Source organism: Ylistrum balloti, unplaced genomic scaffold (genome assembly GCF_031769215.1).
Source record: "Ylistrum balloti isolate Yb309-2 unplaced genomic scaffold, AGI_CSIRO_Ybal_v1 Utg369614, whole genome shotgun sequence".
Classification (NCBI taxonomy): Eukaryota; Metazoa; Mollusca; class Bivalvia; order Pectinida; family Pectinidae; genus Ylistrum; species Ylistrum balloti.
In genome coordinates this window covers 36354-56823 of record NW_026781888.1, presented here as the reverse complement: position 1 = coordinate 56823, position 20470 = coordinate 36354, and the positions used below count along the sequence as shown (strand labels likewise).

The following is a 20470-nucleotide window of genomic DNA, read 5'->3' as shown; positions in this document are numbered from 1 at the left end:
CTCAAAATTAGTTTCTCTCGTAATTATGGGGATTTGATTTCGTCAAAAAGTTCGTACTAATTTAACGGTTTCGATTTTTTTCTTTCATGAAGAAGCACGCAACCAAGCTAAATGTATTCATGTTTTTGTAAACGCGCTACTTTTTTAACGTGCAGGTAAGTCACTGTGACACTAATTAAGAAGCAAACCTTTAATTGGATAAATAAACGTGTAATGAATCTCGCCAGAGACCAAGTGTTGCGTGTATGATGAACCACTGTTACTCTGTAATTAGTCATGTGTTACGCGCAGGTGACTGTCTACTATGTGTATTTATTAACAGATTTCTTCAGAAGATGTGCCAATGTTTTCACAAAAAATAATTTCGAGACAAAGAATGACTTTCCCCTTGCTTGATAGTTGAAGAGACTGAAAATCGCTTCGACTCAACCGAAATTTCGACTCAATGAATTTCGAGTCATCCGAACTAAAATTACAAAGAAATAGAAAGAAAAAACTCGGGACTTGAAAATTATTTCGACTCAAACGTAATTTCGACTCAACCGATTTCGAGACACAAGTTTCAATTGTAATGTTACGGAAAGTTCGCCTTTTAAAAAGCCAAAATTTAGTGATCTTACTACAAATTTACAAATTCTATTCTAAAAAAAAAAATGAAAATTCCACACCGAATCCATCAGATCCTGGGCTTTTATTATTGTTAACATTTTTCGAAAACATACTTGCTTCTTTGAGAGAGATGATTTTGATACTCTGTGAGTTTGGGTATTTATTAAAATTAAGACAAGTTTCAAGGTCAATGTCATGTAAGCTTTTTATTATCTCGATATATCTTGATATAGATTTTCATAAAACTCTTTAATATTCTCTAAAATTTGTCTTGTTTAGTAATCATTGTTCCATCATCTTTCGGAAATTTTGGGATTAATTCTGAAGAGAAATTTCTATTCTGTAGCTCTCGTTAATTTGTTATTATTTTGCCCTAGATACATAGGGCTTGAGTTTAGATGACGATTCATACTGACACGATGTATTTTTTATGAAATGATGTAGTTGTCTCCCCTAGACCAATAACGATTTTGTAAGTGACTTTCATCCGTTGATACATGCATGATGCTTTTAGTTTTAAAATATGCCGATTTGTAAAATATGTTACATGCGTCTCTGATGGTAAGCAGAATTTCAGATAAGTTTTATTTATTCACTGCTCACCGACATTTATAAGTGACAACTTTCGTATAGCTGACGACAATGGCATTCTATATTTGTCTATGTTTTGAGATTTCGTCTTTTACTATATAATAATGTATGAAATTAAAGATTACTGTAAGTATAATCTGATCATAACCAACTCTAGCTTCACACAAACATATGTATATCACATGTCTGTATAAAAAAGATTTGATTTGAAATAACTCTGTATAATACATTTTAGAACTTAGTCGTTGATAATTTGGCTTCATACCTGATATTCAAATTTTGTACACATTCATACATAATACAATCTTAGATAATGAAGGTAATTTAATTATGAAATGTAAGATATATAGAGAACTAGGTTCACCTTTTTTTCTGTGGTATACTAAATCACAGGTAAATTTACCTGTTAAAACTGACATTGCTTAAACGGAAAGGACTTTAATCCCTATCTAAACATATTTGTCATGTAAAGAAATAAAAAATGAGAAGAGGAGCTGGGGATACCATTAATATAGTGGAGATACCTGTATGATAGAAAAAAACTATCTGGTTACTTTTATAATAGGGATGCAAACAAATTATATGACGCCAGATCTGTAATTGAGATATATCTTATGTAGAAAAATACATTAATAGAGCGATAGCTTGTGACGCATCTTAATACATACAACGCATTAACCTCCACATGTACAATAATAAACCTTTATTAGATACAACGTCATTAACCTCCACATGTAGAATAATAAACCTTTATTAGATACAACGTCATTAACCTCCACATGTAGAATAATAAACCTTTATTAGATACAACGTCATTAACCTCCACATGTAGAATAATAAACCTTTATTAGATACATACAACGTCATTAACCTCCACATGTAGAATAATAAACCTTTATTAGATACATACAACGTCATTAACCTCCACATGTAGAATAACAAACCTTTATTAGATACATACAACGTCATTACCTCCACATATAGAATTATAAACCTTTATTAGATACATACAACGTCATTACCTCCACATGTACAATAATAAACCTTTATTAGATACAACGTCATTAATCTCCACATGTAGAATTATAAACCTTTATTAGATACAACGTCATTAATCTCCACATGTAGAATTATAAACCTTTATTAGATACATACAACGTCATTAATCTCCACATGTAGAATAATAAACCTTTATTAGATACAACGTCATTAATCTCCACATGTAGAATAATAAACCTTTATTAGATACAACGTCATTAATCTCCACATGTAGAATAATAAACCTTTATTAGATACATACAACGTCATTAATCTCCACATGTAGAATTATAAACGTTCACTGAATACATACAACGTCATTAACCTCCACATGTACAATAATAAACCTTTATTAGATACAACGTCATTAATCTCCACATGTACAATAATAAACCTTTATTAGATACAACGTCATTAATCTCCACATGTAGAATAATAAACCTTTATTAGATACAACGTCATTAACCTCCACATGTAGAATAATAAACCTTTATTAGATACATACAACGTCATTAACCTCCACATGTAGAATAATAAACCTTTATTAGATACATACAACGTCATTAACCTCCACATGTAGAATAACAAACCTTTATTAGATACATACAACGTCATTACCTCCACATATAGAATTATAAACCTTTATTAGATACATACAACGTCATTACCTCCACATGTACAATAATAAACCTTTATTAGATACAACGTCATTAATCTCCACATGTAGAATTATAAACCTTTATTAGATACAACGTCATTAATCTCCACATGTAGAATTATAAACCTTTATTAGATACATACAACGTCATTAACCTCCACGTGTAGAATAATAAACCTTTATTAGATACAACGTCATTAATCTCCACATGTAGAATAATAAACCTTTATTAGATACAACGTCATTAATCTCCACATGTAGAATTATAAACCTTTATTAGATACATACAACGTCATTAACCTCCACGTGTAGAATAATAAATGTTCACTGAATACATACAACGTCATTAATCTCCACATGTAGAATTATAAACCTTTATTAGATACATACAATGTCATTAACCTCCACGTGTAGAATAATAAACCTTTATTAGATACATACAACGTCATTAATCTCCACATGTACAATAATAAACCTTTATTAGATACAACGTCATTAATCTCCACATGTAGAATAATAAACCTTTATTAGATACAACGTCATTACCTCCACATGTAGAATTATAAACCTTTATTAGATACATACAACGTCATTACCTCCACATGTACAATAATAAACCTTTATTAGATACAACGTCATTAACCTCCACGTGTAGAATAACAAACCTTTATTAGATACATACAACGTCTTTAATCTCCACATGTAGAATTATAAACCTTTATTAGATACAACGTCATTAATCTCCACATGTAGAATTATAAACCTTTATTAGATACAACGTCATTAATCTCCACATGTAGAATTATAAACCTTTATTAGATACAACGTCATTAATCTCCACATGTACAATAATAAACCTTTATTAGATACATACAACGTCATTAATCTCCACATGTAGAATAATAAACCTTTATTAGATACAACGTCATTAATCTCCACATGTAGAATTATAAACCTTTATTAGATACATACAACGTCATTAATCTCCACATGTAGAATTATAAACCTTTATTAGATACAACGTCATTAATCTCCACGTGTAGAATTATAAACCTTTATTAGATACAACGTCATTAATCTCCACATGTAGAATTATAAACCTTTATTAGATACAACGTCATTAATCTCCACATGTAGAATTATAAACCTTTATTAGATACAACGTCATTAATCTCCACGTGTAGAATAATAAACCTTTATTAGATACAACGTCATTAACCTCCACGTGTAGAATGATAAATGTTCACTGAATACATACAACGTCATTAACCTCAACATGTAGAATAATAAACCTTTATTAGATACAACGTCATTACCTCCACATGTACAATAATAACCCTTTATTAGATACAACGTCATTAACCTCCACATGTAGAATTATAAACCTTTATTAGATACAACGTCATTAACCTCCACATGTAGAATTATAAACGTTCACTGAATACATACAACGTCATTAACCTCCACATGTAGAATTATAAACCTTTATTAGATACAACGTCATTAATCTCCACATGTAGAATAATAAACCTTTATTAGATACAACGTCATTAATCTCCACATGTAGAATAATAAAAGTTCACTGAATACATACACCGTCATTAACCTCCACATGTAGAATTATAAACCTTTATTAGATACAACGTCATTAATCTCCACGTGTAGAATAATAAACCTTTATTAGATACATACAACGTCATTAACCTCCACATGTAGAATTATAAACCTTTATTAGATACACCGTCATTAACCTCCACATGTAGAATTATAAACCTTTATTAGATACAACGTCATTAATCTCCACGTGTAGAATAATAAACCTTAATTAGATACATACAACGTCATTAACCTCCACATGTAGAATTATAAACCTTTATTAGATACAACGTCATTAATCTCCACGTGTAGAATTATAAACCTTTATTAGATACAACGTCATTAACCTCAACATGTAGAATAATAAGCCTTTATTAGACACAACGTCATTAACCTCCACGTGTAGAATAATAAACCTTTATTAGATACATACAACGTCATTAACCTCCACATGTAGAATTATAAACCTTTATTAGATACAACGTCATTAACCTCAACATGTAGAATAATAAGCCTTTATTAGACACAACGTCATTAACCTCCACGTGTAGAATAATAAACCTTTATTAGATACATACAACGTCATTAACCTCCACGTGTAGAATTATAAACGTTCAAATATCTATTATATATTTTATTCCAATCGTATCGTATTCACATTATGCAATATAACAATTTAAAAATATAATAACCTTACTATCAACTAAAATTTAATTCACGGAGATACCGCTGGCTACATGTTGGAACTTTCAAGTTATTAGTATAAAAAGGGAAATAACTCATTATCTTATAATGACGTCACAATACAATATATGGCGTCAGCCGGCTGACATTGACTCCCGGCCTGATATGCTAAACTATTGACCGGAGCAACTTCTAGAATTATATGGACACTACAATGAATGAGATATAATATATAGAGAATAGATGGCCAGTATCTTCAAATATAAAATGTATTTCGGCGATGGTGAAGGAAGACAAAAGTGGCAACGAGCTTCTGGCCAGCCACTTTGGCTAATATCTGAAGACACTGACCATGTATTCTACTTATCCCGCAACACTGATTGAAATTCAGACTATTGAAATTGAAACCGTTTTGTTGTTCAATCTGTATTTACATGATGTTGATGCTACGCTGGATTTTGCCTGATGACGGAAGGAAATGTAATTGCTCCGTACGGAAATATAGTTCCAAACGTCATCGGATATAACAGCGATTTGATGAATTTTCATAGATCAACTTGTTCATTACAACATATAAAATCACTTGTTTCAACAACTATTCATATTTCTAAACGTAATAATTAAGTAAATTCAGAGTGTAATCCTTTCGACCACACGTGCTGAAATACAGATGTTTTCCGTCATTGCCCAAAACAGCAAAAATATATGTTGCAGGTGTGTTTCGACATTGGCAGTGCCATTTGCAGGATAAATATGTGGTCCCGGCATGGCAAATAGCAATGTGTTGCGTTGCGATATCTCTGATTTCTAATACCCATTATGAGGACAATTTTCTGATAGCTTTGCACCATTTTCCGACTACTATATTTATCTGGTTAGTCCTTTCTTTTCATATAACGTGAAATAATTGCAAATTAAAGCCCGAGCGGTTAAGATATAGTTCCTGGGCAGCACTTGGTAGTCTTGAATGTACCGGGCGGTACCGGGCCGTAATTAGTATCACCGCTTGTGAGTGACCCTGATATTTTCAAGCGTTTCCGCGATAAACAAAGTTCGAGAAATGGCAGGAGCCGGAGCGGCAATCAGCCTGAGCAAAGCAGACTATTTGAAACGTTATCTATCTGATGCTACTGACGAGAAAAAGAAGAGAAAGAAAAAGAAACCCAAATCAGCTGCAATAGCTCCTCGGTACATATATGCTATTTTCAATATAGTTATATATTCTTGATGTATGTCGTTCTATCAATAACTTGAATAGATTGGACGCAATCCTTCACATAGGCATAGTCCTGTGTTGGGAGAATAATTACCGCTTTTAGTAATCAACAAGATACTCAAATGCAGGGTCATTTGAAATATAAACACATAGTGATTTTTTTTAAACATTTACATCAACAAATGGCGTCATTTTTTGACATGACACAATAACCAATGCAACATTATACATTTCATAAGTTGTCTCGCTTTTTGTAAAAACAAACTTTATCACCTGTATTTTTTGTCAACTGCTTATAGTGTGACTAAAATAGAACACAGTTGAATTCATGCTCACCTATGACATTTGCACTCAATGCTGCCACTGGCTATACATTAGTCGTTAGAGAAGTCATTGATATAAATTGTCATTTTGACTTAATGTTAGACAACAGAAATGAATATTTACTATGCAGTTATATATATGGTCTAATTGGCTATTGGATCATGTTAAAAAGATGATACCATTTTTTGCTTCAATATTTTAAACAAACTGCTTTTATTTGATAATGACCCTGTATTTGTGTAAGTAACAGATTGCTGTAACTGTCCCTCAAACGCAGGACGATTACTTATATGAGGGATTGTGCCCTACCTATTGAACAGTTGAATAAGACCAGAATACTATCGCCCATAGTTCATTGATGTAACACTAAAAGCTGTTATGTCAGTGCTGAGAAAAAAAATCCCATAACCTAAGATATTCATTGGGGCTATATTCGTATTTTAATACACAAAGACTGCTATTTGTTTACTGTAATTTTTGCAAATGTCAGAGGTCACCAAGTTTGTGAGCCGCATTTTTATCTGTTTACAACTTGTTAGCTGAAACCTAGCAGAATCATTGCTGAAAATGAAATCTGGTACAGTTTTAAAGTGACATGAAAATGCAAGCTAAATTTTGTGCTCGTTCCTAGGCAGTGCCTTTTTCATATCATTTGAATACTGTACCAGATTTCACTTTTTGCAAAAAATTGGCTTGGCCTATATATACTGGCTAGTTAGTTCCTTGAGTCATTGCTTTGGTATATGGAAATACACCATTTACTGTATGTATTAGAAACACAAGGGTTACATATTTGGATGAGGTTCTCAGCATGTTTTTGTTGATACTAATTGAAATGATTGAACTCTCTATCTGGCATTTTATTTTTGTTTTGGTCGTGATCAATAGTTAGGATTCCTGGATATTAAAAAAAAAAAACACCAAATTATGTGACCTTTTCTAGGGTTTTAAATGTTCACTACACCATCTTATTTCATCATTTCCTACATGTACTACATAACAGGTCTCCTACACACTGATGTATTAAGTAGATATTAACCCTAAACTAGTGGTGTTCTGGGTTCATGGGCACTATATGTAAAGTCTCATGATGGGTCTGTTGAGCAACACTAACATCAACACATAGTGCAACTTCTAAGTGACATCAGTGTGATAACATCTTTATCCTACATGTACCTGAAAGAGTATTTGTAAACAAATTCCATAAGATAAACTGTCCATCTGGCTAGTTTACAGGTCTAAAACATTCTTTAGTTCCAGGATTGTTGATGATGATATTGACTTTAAGACAACACTGCCAGGGAATTTAGAAAATACGCTGGACGAGGATGTTGGTGATGATGACCCAACAGTTGCTGAGATTATAGATGAACGCCCTGATCATGTGAAACGACTCGAGTCCTACAGGGACTCAGAAGGCAAATGGAGACTAATGAACAGGACAGAAAATGGTATGGTTACTGTCTCTATGATGAATCGTAATCAGGATTATGTAAATGGTAAAATTTTAATGTGTAATGTTAACAGGAATCTTTCATTTGGATTATGTTAGGCATGATGGTGTACAACTGGTCAAACAACAGTACCACACTCTCATTTTACCTAAGCAGCCCGCTTTCAATATCTTGATCAAATTAAGACAGGTATGGGATCACCTTTCCAACAAAATGTGTTATTTTAGAATCTGGGGTCATCTTTTCGACAAAATGTGTTATTTAAGAATCTGGCGTCACCTTTCCAACAAAGATGTTTTTTTTCTGAATTTCTAGAGTCACATTTCCAACAAAGATGTTTTTTTTAAGTTTCTTTGGTCACTGCCTACAAAGTGGGCTGTCTGATCCATGTTTCTGGGGTCACATTTCCAATAAAGTGGGTTTTCTGTGTTTCTGGAGTTATCTTTCGAACATAGTGAGTTTTCCCAAGTTACCAATCAATTAAATGAAGTGAGTTTTCCTCAATTTCTGCGATCACTTGCATTAATATTTTCACAAAAAAAAAGAGAAAGAAATACAGGTGATAAACCAAACAGCTGTAAAAAGTAAATTGAAAAAAAAAATCCAGAATTTGTCACCCAAGATAGTTAATTTGTCTCACAATTAGCATGTGAGTGCTTTGAATGTAATACTATAAACCAACTTCCTTTCACAACTACCTGATATATGTACTACGTTTTGCGATTTTAGTAACATAACAATTATGCAGTGATTTATTTTTGTGAACTCTGATACTCCTTTGTAAAATTGAAATTACACAGTTAAACCCTATAGTGATTCCCACATCCAGTTGCTGATTATGCCCCCTTACCCAACAACCCACCACTTCACAAAGTTAGGTGAGCAGGGATACTGGGATTAGATTGTCTGTCTGTTCCTCAGTTGTAGACACAACAATGTACAAGCTAATCCTCCTAAACTACTGAATTTATTTTAACTATACTTGCTGGCTATATACGTCATGTCACCAAAATTAAATACCATTTTATTATTCTACAATTAACTCTGTTGGGGTTAGGGTATAAGTTTGCCCCTTCATGACAAAGTTCTAGTTTGGCTTCTTCAGATGAATTTACCACAGGATGTCAGTAGTGACCTCATAGACTGGAACAACTTTTGACATCTTGTCAACAGCATGAGGGTCAATACCAGAGGATTAAACCAGTCTAATCAAATTTCAAGTTCTTTACTATCAATGTGAAAACCAGGCATGATTATTTAAACACTTGCTTGGCTTTTTATCAAGGTGACCCAGACATAGAATTCAAACATACTACAAATCTCAAACATGTTGTTTCATTTACTTCAGAATCAGATACTCAGTGGAAAAAATTGACCCTCTCTTTGAAATTAACCATTGATTTACCAAAATTGGCAGAACTGTACTTTACACATAGATTCAGAATAATATAAGGATCGTCATTACTATAAAGCAACATATTTAAATCAGTGGTAATTATCTATGTTTAGCTAACCTAGCCTGAACACGTACAGTATCCTTCGCCCGTCGCCCATCTGACATCAACTTTTCCCTTTTAAACAACTTCTCCTCAACAACCATGAAGCCTAGAGGCAAGATATTTGGCTGGAATATTCCTAGGATGAAGCACGACAAAAACTGCAAAAAGAAATAATGAAGGTCTTATGGGTCCAATTTGTAAAAACATTTAAATGACTTCTACTTATTTACCTAATGGTCTAGAGGCATGGTATTGTCTCATAAATTGCTAGGATGAAACCCAAGAAAAGTTACGAAAAGAAATGACCTTGGCTCATATTACAGGTCACAGGGATCAGATTTGTTAAAACATATAAGTGACTTCTTCTTATGAACAAAAAGACCTAGAGGCATGATATTTGACCGGTAGGTTCCATGGAAGAAGTGACCTTCACCCATATTCAAGGTCGCAGGGGTAAAATTTAAAAAAAATTCAATGACTGCTTCTCATTTACCAAAAGGGTAATAGGCATAATAATTAGCATATAGGTTGCTAGGATACACCACACAAAGTTTGCAAAAAGAAATGACCTTGATCCATAATGAAGGTCACAGGGGTTGATCCATAATGAAGGTCACAGGGGTTAAATTTGTTAAATCCTTCAAACAACATCTTCTGTATAGTAGCCTTACAAAATATGACTTTGACCCTTATTCATGGTCAAAGTGGTAAAATTTCTTATAAAATTCTGACAATTTCTTTGATGAAACCTGACACTTTATTCAAACTGATTACCTTGTTGACACTCAGAATATATATAATTACAAGTGTTGACCTGTGACATTGACCTTTCAACTCTTAACAAATCAACTTTAGAATGCCATAATAGATTTGCAAAGTTTAGAGAAACAAAATGCAACCTTTATGACATTGTCCTTTGACATGGGAACTTTGACCTTAAGTCATCATTAAAGTGAATCTGTCTTGTTTGTGCATTAATTGTTTGGTCTAATGTGTAATATGTAGGCTTATTATATTCAATAGCACACGCGATTGAATGACATATGATATGAATGTTAATGTATTTGTAAGGAACACTAGATACTAGGTGAGCAATACAGGTCCATTGGGCTTGGTTTTTAATTCACAATGCTTAGCTTTCATGCTTTGCTTTGATAAAAAAATTTGTGAAAACGAATAGTTTGAAGAAAATGTACAAATGGCTTCTCTTGCAGACATCAAATCATTCTACAATGTTTTCACCATATGAGTATATGATTTATTTTGGGTGAATGTGAAGACATTAGGTTAGTGAAAATAAAGATCCTACAGTTTTATCCAAATCCTTGATCTCTAGTGAGTGCACCAATGTAACAATTTTAATTGCTAAGCACGTACTTCTTGAAAAAAACTATTGTCACTCTCCACATTTTATTTATGTTGTGGGTGTGGTTGGGAACAGGTGTTGCTTGATCATTTACTCTTACAATATTTTATTGTGTGTTATATCTGTTGTATCAGATGTGCAGGACTTGTGTTTGCTGTGATAAATAGATTATATATTATTTCTGTTACAGGAAGGAAAAATAATATTTCTGGTTTACTAGCTTAAAGTTTGATAAATATTTGTTCTGACTGGAATTAACTCTTTTGACAGAAAGCAAAACTGAGCAGTCATTGCAAAGAAGAAGCAGACACGATTCTGATTCTGACCAATCACCTCTGAGGACTCACAAAAGAAATGACTCCAATTCTGACCAATCCCCACCAAGGAGAAAAAAGAGAAATGACTCAGATTCTGACCAATCACCTCCAAGAAGAAAAAAGAGAAATGATTCAGATTCTGACCAGTCGCCACCAAGGAGAAAAAAGAGAAATGACTCAGATTCTGACCAATCACCTCCAAGGAGAAAAAAGAGAAATGACTCAGATTCTGACCAATCACCTCCAAGGAGAAAAAAGAGAAATGACTCAGATTCTGACCAATCACCACCAAGAAGAAAAAAGAGAAATGGCTCAGATTCTGACCAATCACCTCCAAGGAGAAAAAAGAGAAATGGCTCAGATTCTGACCAATCACCTCCAAGGAGAAAAAAGAGAAATGACTCAGATTCTGACCAATCACCTCCAAGGAGAAAAAAGAGAAATGACTCAGATTCTGACCAATCACCACCAAGAAGAAATTGTTCAAGCAAGGGAGATAATGTAGGAATACAAAAACAAAACTCTGATGACAAAATGAAAAGAACTTTATCTGGAAAGGTAGCTGGTTTATCTAGTGCTGCAGACATGAAAAAAGAGTCGGTGAAAATGAAAGCCAAGGAAGAGGCTGCATTTAAAAAGGTAACCAAATCATAATATTTGAAAGCAATTGTTTGAAACTAAGATACAATTATCTGGTATAAAAGAACTTAATGGCCTTGGGTATAGGCATTGAAGGGATCAAGTTTCATGAGTACTATCAACTTTTGTCAACTTTATCAATAAATCCTGAAACAGTATGTTCACAGAAATCAGTAGCTTCAAATGAAGAAGAATTTTAATTTTGTTTTCCAAATTGAATTAAATTCTATTTACTTTGATTTTGTAACTTGACCTCCTACCATCAGTTAATGTAACTGTTGACCTCCTACCATCAGTTAATGTAACTGTTGACCTCCTACCATCAGTTAATGTAACTGTTGACCTCCTACCATCAGTTAATGTAACTGTTGACCTCCTACCATCAGTTAATGTAACTGTTGACCTCCTACTCTCAGTTAATGTAACTGTTGACCTCCTACCATTAGTTAATGTAACTGTTGACCTCCTACCATCAGTTAATGTAACTGTTGACCTCCTACCATCAGTTAATGTAACAGTTGACCTCCTACCATCAGGTAATGTAACAGTTGACCTCCTACCATCAGTTAATGTGATTGTTGACCTCCTACCATCAGTTAATGTAACTGTTGACCTCCTACCATCAGTTAATGTAACTGTTGACCTCCTACCATCAGTAAATGTAACTGTTGACCTCCTACCATCAGTTAATGTAACTGTTGACCTCCTACCATCAGTTAATGTAACAGTTGACCTCCTACCATCAGTTAATGTAACTGTTGACCTCCTACCATTAGTTAATGTGATTGTTGACCTCCTACCATCAGTTAATGTAACTGTTGACCTCCTACCATCAGTTAATGTAACTGTTGACTTCCTACCATCAGTTAATGTAACTGTTGCCCTCCTACCATCAGTTAATCAGCATGTATGTCTCTTTATATGTTTGTCAGTTAACATATATTTGTACTACCTACTTCCCCAGGGATTATACAATGGTTTCATTCTCACATTTTATGCATGACATAAGGTTTTGTCTCCTTGATTCCATCAATTTTTAGTACACCATTATCAGATGTCCGTACATAAACAGTTTTTTGAGAACAACAGCAGAGATCTTTTTCAAATTTCACGTGTATCTTTCCCTTGATTGCTAGTTGTGTCTGTTTGATTTTGATATTGATCAGAAAATAGAAAATGGAAAACAAGCAGCCATCTTGGATTTTGACTTCGAAAGTTTGTTATCACAATTTCTTAAGAAGTACTGTATAGTTTTTTTCTCAAATTTCATGTATAGGTTCCTCTTAGTCCCCTGTTTGAATTTGGGACTGATCAGAAAAAAAAATGGCAGACAGGCAGCCATCTTGTATTTTACATTGTTAAGGTTGTTATCCCTATTTCATGAGAAGTGCTGAATGGATATCTCTCAAATTTCATACATATGTTCACTTTGGTCTCTCCATGTGCCTATTTGATTTTGGGACTGATCAGAAGAAACAACATGGCTTCTGGATGGCCATTTTGGATTTGGCAGGTAAAGATTATCATCACAATTTCTGCAAAGGAATGTTCAAATGTCTTATCATTAAGAGTAAAAACAGAAAAGAGATGAGAAGAGAAAAGAAGGTAAAAGATCCAACTTTCAAAGAGCAAATAAAGATCAAACAATGGTGGGCACCAAGATCCCTCGGGATCTCTTGTTATAGAATTATGGCCCTTGATTCCTCGAAGTGAAACAATCCTTGTGTTAATGGTTAAATATCTTGGAAACAGTTTATATCTTGTCCACATCAGTACATTAGAATATTGTAGGCATGGATGTAAACTACACTACTTACAGGCTCTAACAGTCATAGGATCAAAGGTCACAGAAATGGTAGGAATTTTTCACCTACCTATGATTAGATTTTGATGAATTAATAGATGACATGTTCTTGTGTCTCCCAGAACAGCATCATACTTTTTCAGTTTTGATCAGAATCAGAATTATGACCCTTGATGATAATTGAAACAGTTATTTTGTTGACATATGTATTATATTTGTTATAGTATTGACAATGAAGTAAGCAGCACTGTCCTCACATTCGGAAGGGTTCAAAGGTCAACGATGCATTATAGGTCTAAATTATTTAATATATATATATTTTTCATACAAATTTACATTAGAGAATATTTCTATATCACTATAGATTGGTACAGAGCTGTTGGGAAAAGACGCAGCCACTGTATTTCGGGACAAGAAGAGTGGAAGGCGGAGGAATTTGGCACAAGAGGAAGAAGAGACAGCGGAGGAGAGGGCTTTAAAAGCAGTCAAGGATGCCAAGTATCAGGACTGGGGCAAAGGGTATTGTTATAATTAATGTAAAATACATATAATAATACATCATACAGTGTGAATTGTTACTATATAAAATACATATCATACACCACACTATGTGAATTGTTACTATATAAAATACATATCATGCACCACACAGTGTGAATTGTTACTATATAAAATACATATCATGCACCACACTATGTGAATTGTTACTATATAAAATACATATCATGCACCACACAGTGTGTTAATATAAAACACATGTCATGCACCACACTATGTGATAATATAAAATACATATCATGCACCACACAGTGTGAATTGTTACTATATAAAATACATATCATGCACCACACAGTGTGAATTGTTACTATATAAAATACATATCATACACCACACTATGTGAATTGTTACTATATAAAATACATATCATACACCACACTATGTGAATTGTTACTATATAAAATACATATCATACATCACACTATGTGAATTGTTACTATATAAAATACATATCATGCACCACACTATGTGAATTGTTACTACATGTATATAAAATGCATATCATGTACCACACTATGTGAATTGTTACTATATAAAACACATATCATGCACCACACTATGTGAATTGTTACTATATAAAATACATATCATGCACCACACTATGTGAATTGTTACTACATGTATATAAAATACATATCATGCACCACACTATGTGAATTGTTACTATATAAAACACATATCATGCACCACACTATGTGAATTGTTACTATATAAAATACATATCATGCACCACACAGTGTGAATTGTTACTATATAAAATACATATCATGCACCACACTATGTGAATTGTTACTATATAAAACATACATACACTCATATAAAATACATATCATGCACACACTATGTGAATTGTTACTATATAAAATACATATCATGCACCACACTATGTGAATTGTTACTATATAAAACACATATCATGCACCACACTATGTGAATTGTTACTATATAAAATACATATCATGCACCACACTATGTGAATTGTTACTATATAAAATACACTATCATAAAATACATATCATGCACCACACTATGTGAATTGTTACTATATAAAATACATATCATACACCACACTATGTGAATTGTTACTATATAAAATACATATCCACACACTATGTGAATTGTTACTATATAAAATACATATCATACACCACACTATGTGAATTGTTACTATATAAAATACATATCATACACCACACAGTGTGAATTGTTACTATATAAAATACATATCATACACCACACTATGTGAATTGTTACTATATAAAATACATATCATGCACCACACTATGTGAATTGTTACTATATAAAATACATATCATACACCACACTATGTGAATTGTTACTATATAAAATACATATCATGCACCACACTATGTGAATTGTTACTATATAAAATACATATCATGCACCACACTATGTGAATTGTTACTATATAAAATACATATCATGCACCACACTATGTGAATTGTTACTATATAAAATACATATCATACACCACACTATGTGAATTGTTACTATATAAAATACATATCATGCACCACACAGTGTGAATTGTTACTATATAAAATACATATCATGCACCACACTATGTGAATTGTTACTATATAAAATACATATCATGCACCACACTATGTGAATTGTTACTATATAAAATACATATCATACACCACACTATGTCAATTGTTACTATATCAAATACATATCATACACCACACTATGTGAATTGTTACTATATAAAATACATATCATACATCACACTATGTGAATTGTTACTATATAAAATACATATCATACACCACACTATGTGAATTGTTACTATATAAAACACATATCATACATAACACTATGTGAATTGTTACTATATAAAACACATATCATACATAACACTATGTGAATTTTGATCACAGTATAAAACATTATGAAATAAAAACTGGATTGAAATGTGAAAAACATACTGAAATTTGAGGTGTGTCTGTGTATTGTGTGGGTATATATAAAAATTGTTTAAGTTGAAAAAAAAAGACTTTTGAATTTGAACAGATGGATATAATTAAGATTAAAGAAATATTCACAAAGGAAATTTGACATTCAAGACCTAATCAAATCACAAATCATGAATGTTAAGACACCGCCACTGTAAACTGTTCTTAGAGATATTTTTCACATCTTGTTTGATGATATATATATTTTGAAAACATCTCAGATTTTGTTTCTTTGTAAGGGGAAAATTGAAATTTTTTTTTTTTTTTTGAAACTGTATATCTGAGAGATTCATGTCATGTTGAAATGATGTTCATCGTTGTTTATTTTCATTTCCAAGTTTAAAACAAAAGGAAGTGAAGGAATCTATGATGATGGATCAGTTACATGAAATAAGCAAACCACTAGCTCGTTACCGTGACGATGCTGACCTTGACAGTATGCTGCGAGAACAAGATAGAGAAGGAGACCCGATGTTGGCATTTATAAAAAAGAAAAAACAGAAAGGAGGTGCTAAGGTTAAAGGTAGGATAACATGTTTTATTCTGAGCTGGATCCTTATGGGTATATGCTGAATCATCTTAATTTTGTGCCCCACTAGTTCTCTGTTTTATACTTTTTTATACCATATTATAGTTAATACGCAGTACATGTAACCACTGAATTCACAAACAGCTAAAACAGTAAGCTGATGCTTTGTGGTATGAATTTGTGGCCATTTAGGTTCTAATGAGTGTAAAATTATTTTTTACAATTGCTGTGATGTTAGTAATATTTAATACACTGTGTCATACCCTTCAGAGATAATACACATTTCTTTTGTGCCTTCCTACATGTAAAAGCTCCTTTCATGAGGTTTTAATGTTTTGATTAACACTAACTTACTTTGACATGTAAAATTGTGGAATTTTAGTTACCGGTAATCAGCCTTGCTATAACCTGTTCAGAGACAGATAAAGGTTAGTTTGACAAGATTTGAAGCAATTTATTTACATTTAAAAAGAGTTATTTATGAAGAGTGTGGGAAATTTCTATAAATAAGACATTTGAGAACTTAAGAAATTTTACCATATTTTCACGCTTGTACTGGATATATAACATACCTGACTGATTAGTAAGAGACTAGCTAAGTCTTCTGCCTATTTATCTTGTGAGATTGATCAATATTTTGAAAACTCCTTCCATGTTTAAATATCAAATATCACTGATACATAAACATATGTTTGAATATAAGGCAGGAACCTTTGCAAAAAAAAGTAAATCGATGAATCCTCTAAGCTAAGGGTTAAACTACACAAATCAATTCTTGTTACAACCTTAAAAAGATACCAGGTAAGTCGATACCCTCCCATATGGATTGTAATTTGTAGTGTGTCATCTCTATGTTACCTGCATGGAAACAAAATCTATCTCAGTGGAACACCAGAGCATATAGACTGTCATATCATTACTAAACTGTACTCAAATATATCAACTGTGCAAGAAAAAGGGTCTACATGAAAATGTTTAAATTTTGTCTTAAAGTTGCTGTTTCTTTTTTTTTATTTCATATTGTTAGTTGGGAGTCAGTTATAATTTCACTCTTTTTAGCCCACCATCATCAGATGGTAGGCTATTCAAATTACTCTGCGTCTGTGGTTTGTCTGCCCGTCCATTGTCCGTCTGTCCATTGTCTGTCTGTCAGTGAACAAATTTTTTATCACTATTTCTTGAGAAGTATTGGATGGATCTTTCTCAAATTTCATGTGTAGATTCCTTTTGGTCCCTAATTGTGCTCATCTAGTTTTGGGACTGATCAGAAAATCAAAATGGCCAACAGGTGGCCATCTTGGATTTTAACTTTGAAAGTGTTTTATCACTATTTCTTAAGAAGTACTGGATGAATATCTCTCATATTTCATATGTAAGTTCCCCTTTGTCCCTAGTTGTGATTAGAAAAACAAAATGGCCGACAGGTGGTGATCTTGTGACTTTGAAAGTTTGTTATTACTGAAAGTTTGTTATGTGCAATTTGGTTTTGGGATTTTTTAGATTTTGACTTTGAAAGTTTGTTATCACTATTTTTTGAGAAATACAGCAAAAATCTTTTTCAAATTTCATGTGTATGCTATCCTTGATCCCTAGTTTTGCATGTTTGATTTTGGTACTGATCAGAGAAAACCAAATGGCCCTCAAGTGGCCATTTTTTATTTTGACTGCGAAAGTTTTGTTACCGCTTTTTCTTCAGAACTCCTCTATAGATCTTTCTCAAATTTCAAATTTCCAGAAGAGAAAAGAAGGGAAAAGATCGAACTTTCAAAGGGTATATAGAGATCAAACAATGGTTGACACCAAGATCCCTCAGGGATCTCTTGTTATCTTTATTAAACAATATCAAAATAATTTTTTTGTAATAAAATTTCTTTGTAAGTTTGAGTAGTCAATTATCTCCCTTTAACTTCACTAATACTTTTATGATCTTTATGTGAAAACTTGATTGTGAAAATTCATTTATGTCATTTGATTAACATTTTGTTATTTTTTAATGATTATAATATTGTTTTGGAAATGCTTTGACAAATATTTTTCAGAAATTTTTGAGTTATATTGTTGATATAGGCATTGATCAAAATATATCTTGAGGAATTTCTTCTTCAAATGTGATGTTTTTGAAACATATTTCAGAGCAGTGGGCAGTGTACATACTTTCTTGCCGGGGCACATTTTGAAAGATAGATTCTAGATCTCAATAGTTTTCTCAACAGATTCTTGTTATAATACTAGGCTCTTTATAATACCAGAATGCAGCTCTATAGTGTATAACCTTTAACAAGAGATATGGTTCATATTCTCAGCATAGCATTATACCTTTAAGATTTGTGTCCAACTTGATTTTAATATATAATGACTGTTGGTTAAGGTTAAAGCTGTCCTTTTACTTTCTGCTCTACAGGTGGGGATATGTGGTATGGGAGCCTCTGCTCACTTTGTTTTTATTACTAGAACCTCCTATGTAACTTTCAACCAATTGTGTTATAACAAAATATGCATACTTACTCATCTGAATATGCTTAGAGTGCTAATGATCTGTGACGTTTCAAGTCATGAATGGTTGAGAGGAGAAATTTGAAACATATCTCAATACTGATTACCTGTCTATTAAAATATGTCATATAAAAACTTATTGGTAGGACGTTAACTTCCATAACATCATTGATTAAAACTTTGTTTCTTTATATCTTACAGAGTTACCAAGATACAAGGGACCAGCTGGTCCACCAAACAGATATGGAATCCAACCGGGGTACCGATGGGATGGCGTTAATAGATCTAATGGATTTGAAGCACAGCTTTTTGCGAAAATGTCAGACAGGAAGGCAGTAGCTAACCAGGCTTATAAATGGAGTGTGGAGGATATGTAGGACTTCATGTCCCAGGGAAGATAGACTCTTCACATGGACAAAGGCAATCATCTTCAGTTAAAAAGGAGCATATGTTACTGTGGATTTCAGTATCCTAGATGAGTTATATTCACTGATACAAGGAAGGCACTCATCTTGCTTGACATGGGTTCTGGGGGAGATATGTAAGTCCTCAAGTCTTAAGTTAAAGGAAGACTCTACAAGTGGATGTAGGCAGTCATGTTCATTGACTTACCTAACTGCAGTGTCAAGGATATGTAAGTCTTTGTGTCCTAAGGGTAGGAACATTTCTTGTAGGTGGTCATGTTTAGCTACAGAACTTTCAATCAATAGGCACTGGATGTAGACAGCAACCTCTTAAAACAGTCATATGATAAAGTTTTAGTTGTTCTTGTGGTTGTTGGATATAGAAACTTGTAAGCAACAGATTCCTATTTTACATTTGAGAGAAATATGCCATGCCAGTTAGACTTTTAATTTTGTGATAAACTGCAAGCAATCCTCTTCATCTGTAACTCAACCAGACATGAATTTGAATCCTTCATGCATGCAGCTGTCGTACCTTAAGATACAAATACAAATTGTTAGTCCACCATCATTAGATGGTGGGTTGCTCATACCAAACTTTGTCTGTGATCTGTCCATCTGTCCTAAAACTTTTCTTGTAATTTGATTTTTCTTTAGAAGCACTAGATGGATACTATTCAATTTTCATACATAGGTTTCCCTGTGTCACTTG

At 32.9% G+C, this 20470-nt stretch overlaps 1 protein-coding gene across 1 annotated transcript; it reads left to right on the top strand.

Moving 5' to 3' along the window:
• Positions 1 to 6236: 6236 nt before the first annotated feature.
• On the top strand, positions 6237 to 20470 carry LOC132548022 (BUD13 homolog). Its single transcript, XM_060211843.1, has 6 exons — positions 6237 to 6364; positions 7971 to 8167; positions 11306 to 11991; positions 14160 to 14314; positions 16671 to 16855; positions 19556 to 20470. Exons 1-6 carry the CDS (start codon positions 6237 to 6239, stop codon positions 19729 to 19731), a joined length of 1527 nt encoding a protein of 508 aa, XP_060067826.1. The 3' UTR covers positions 19732 to 20470.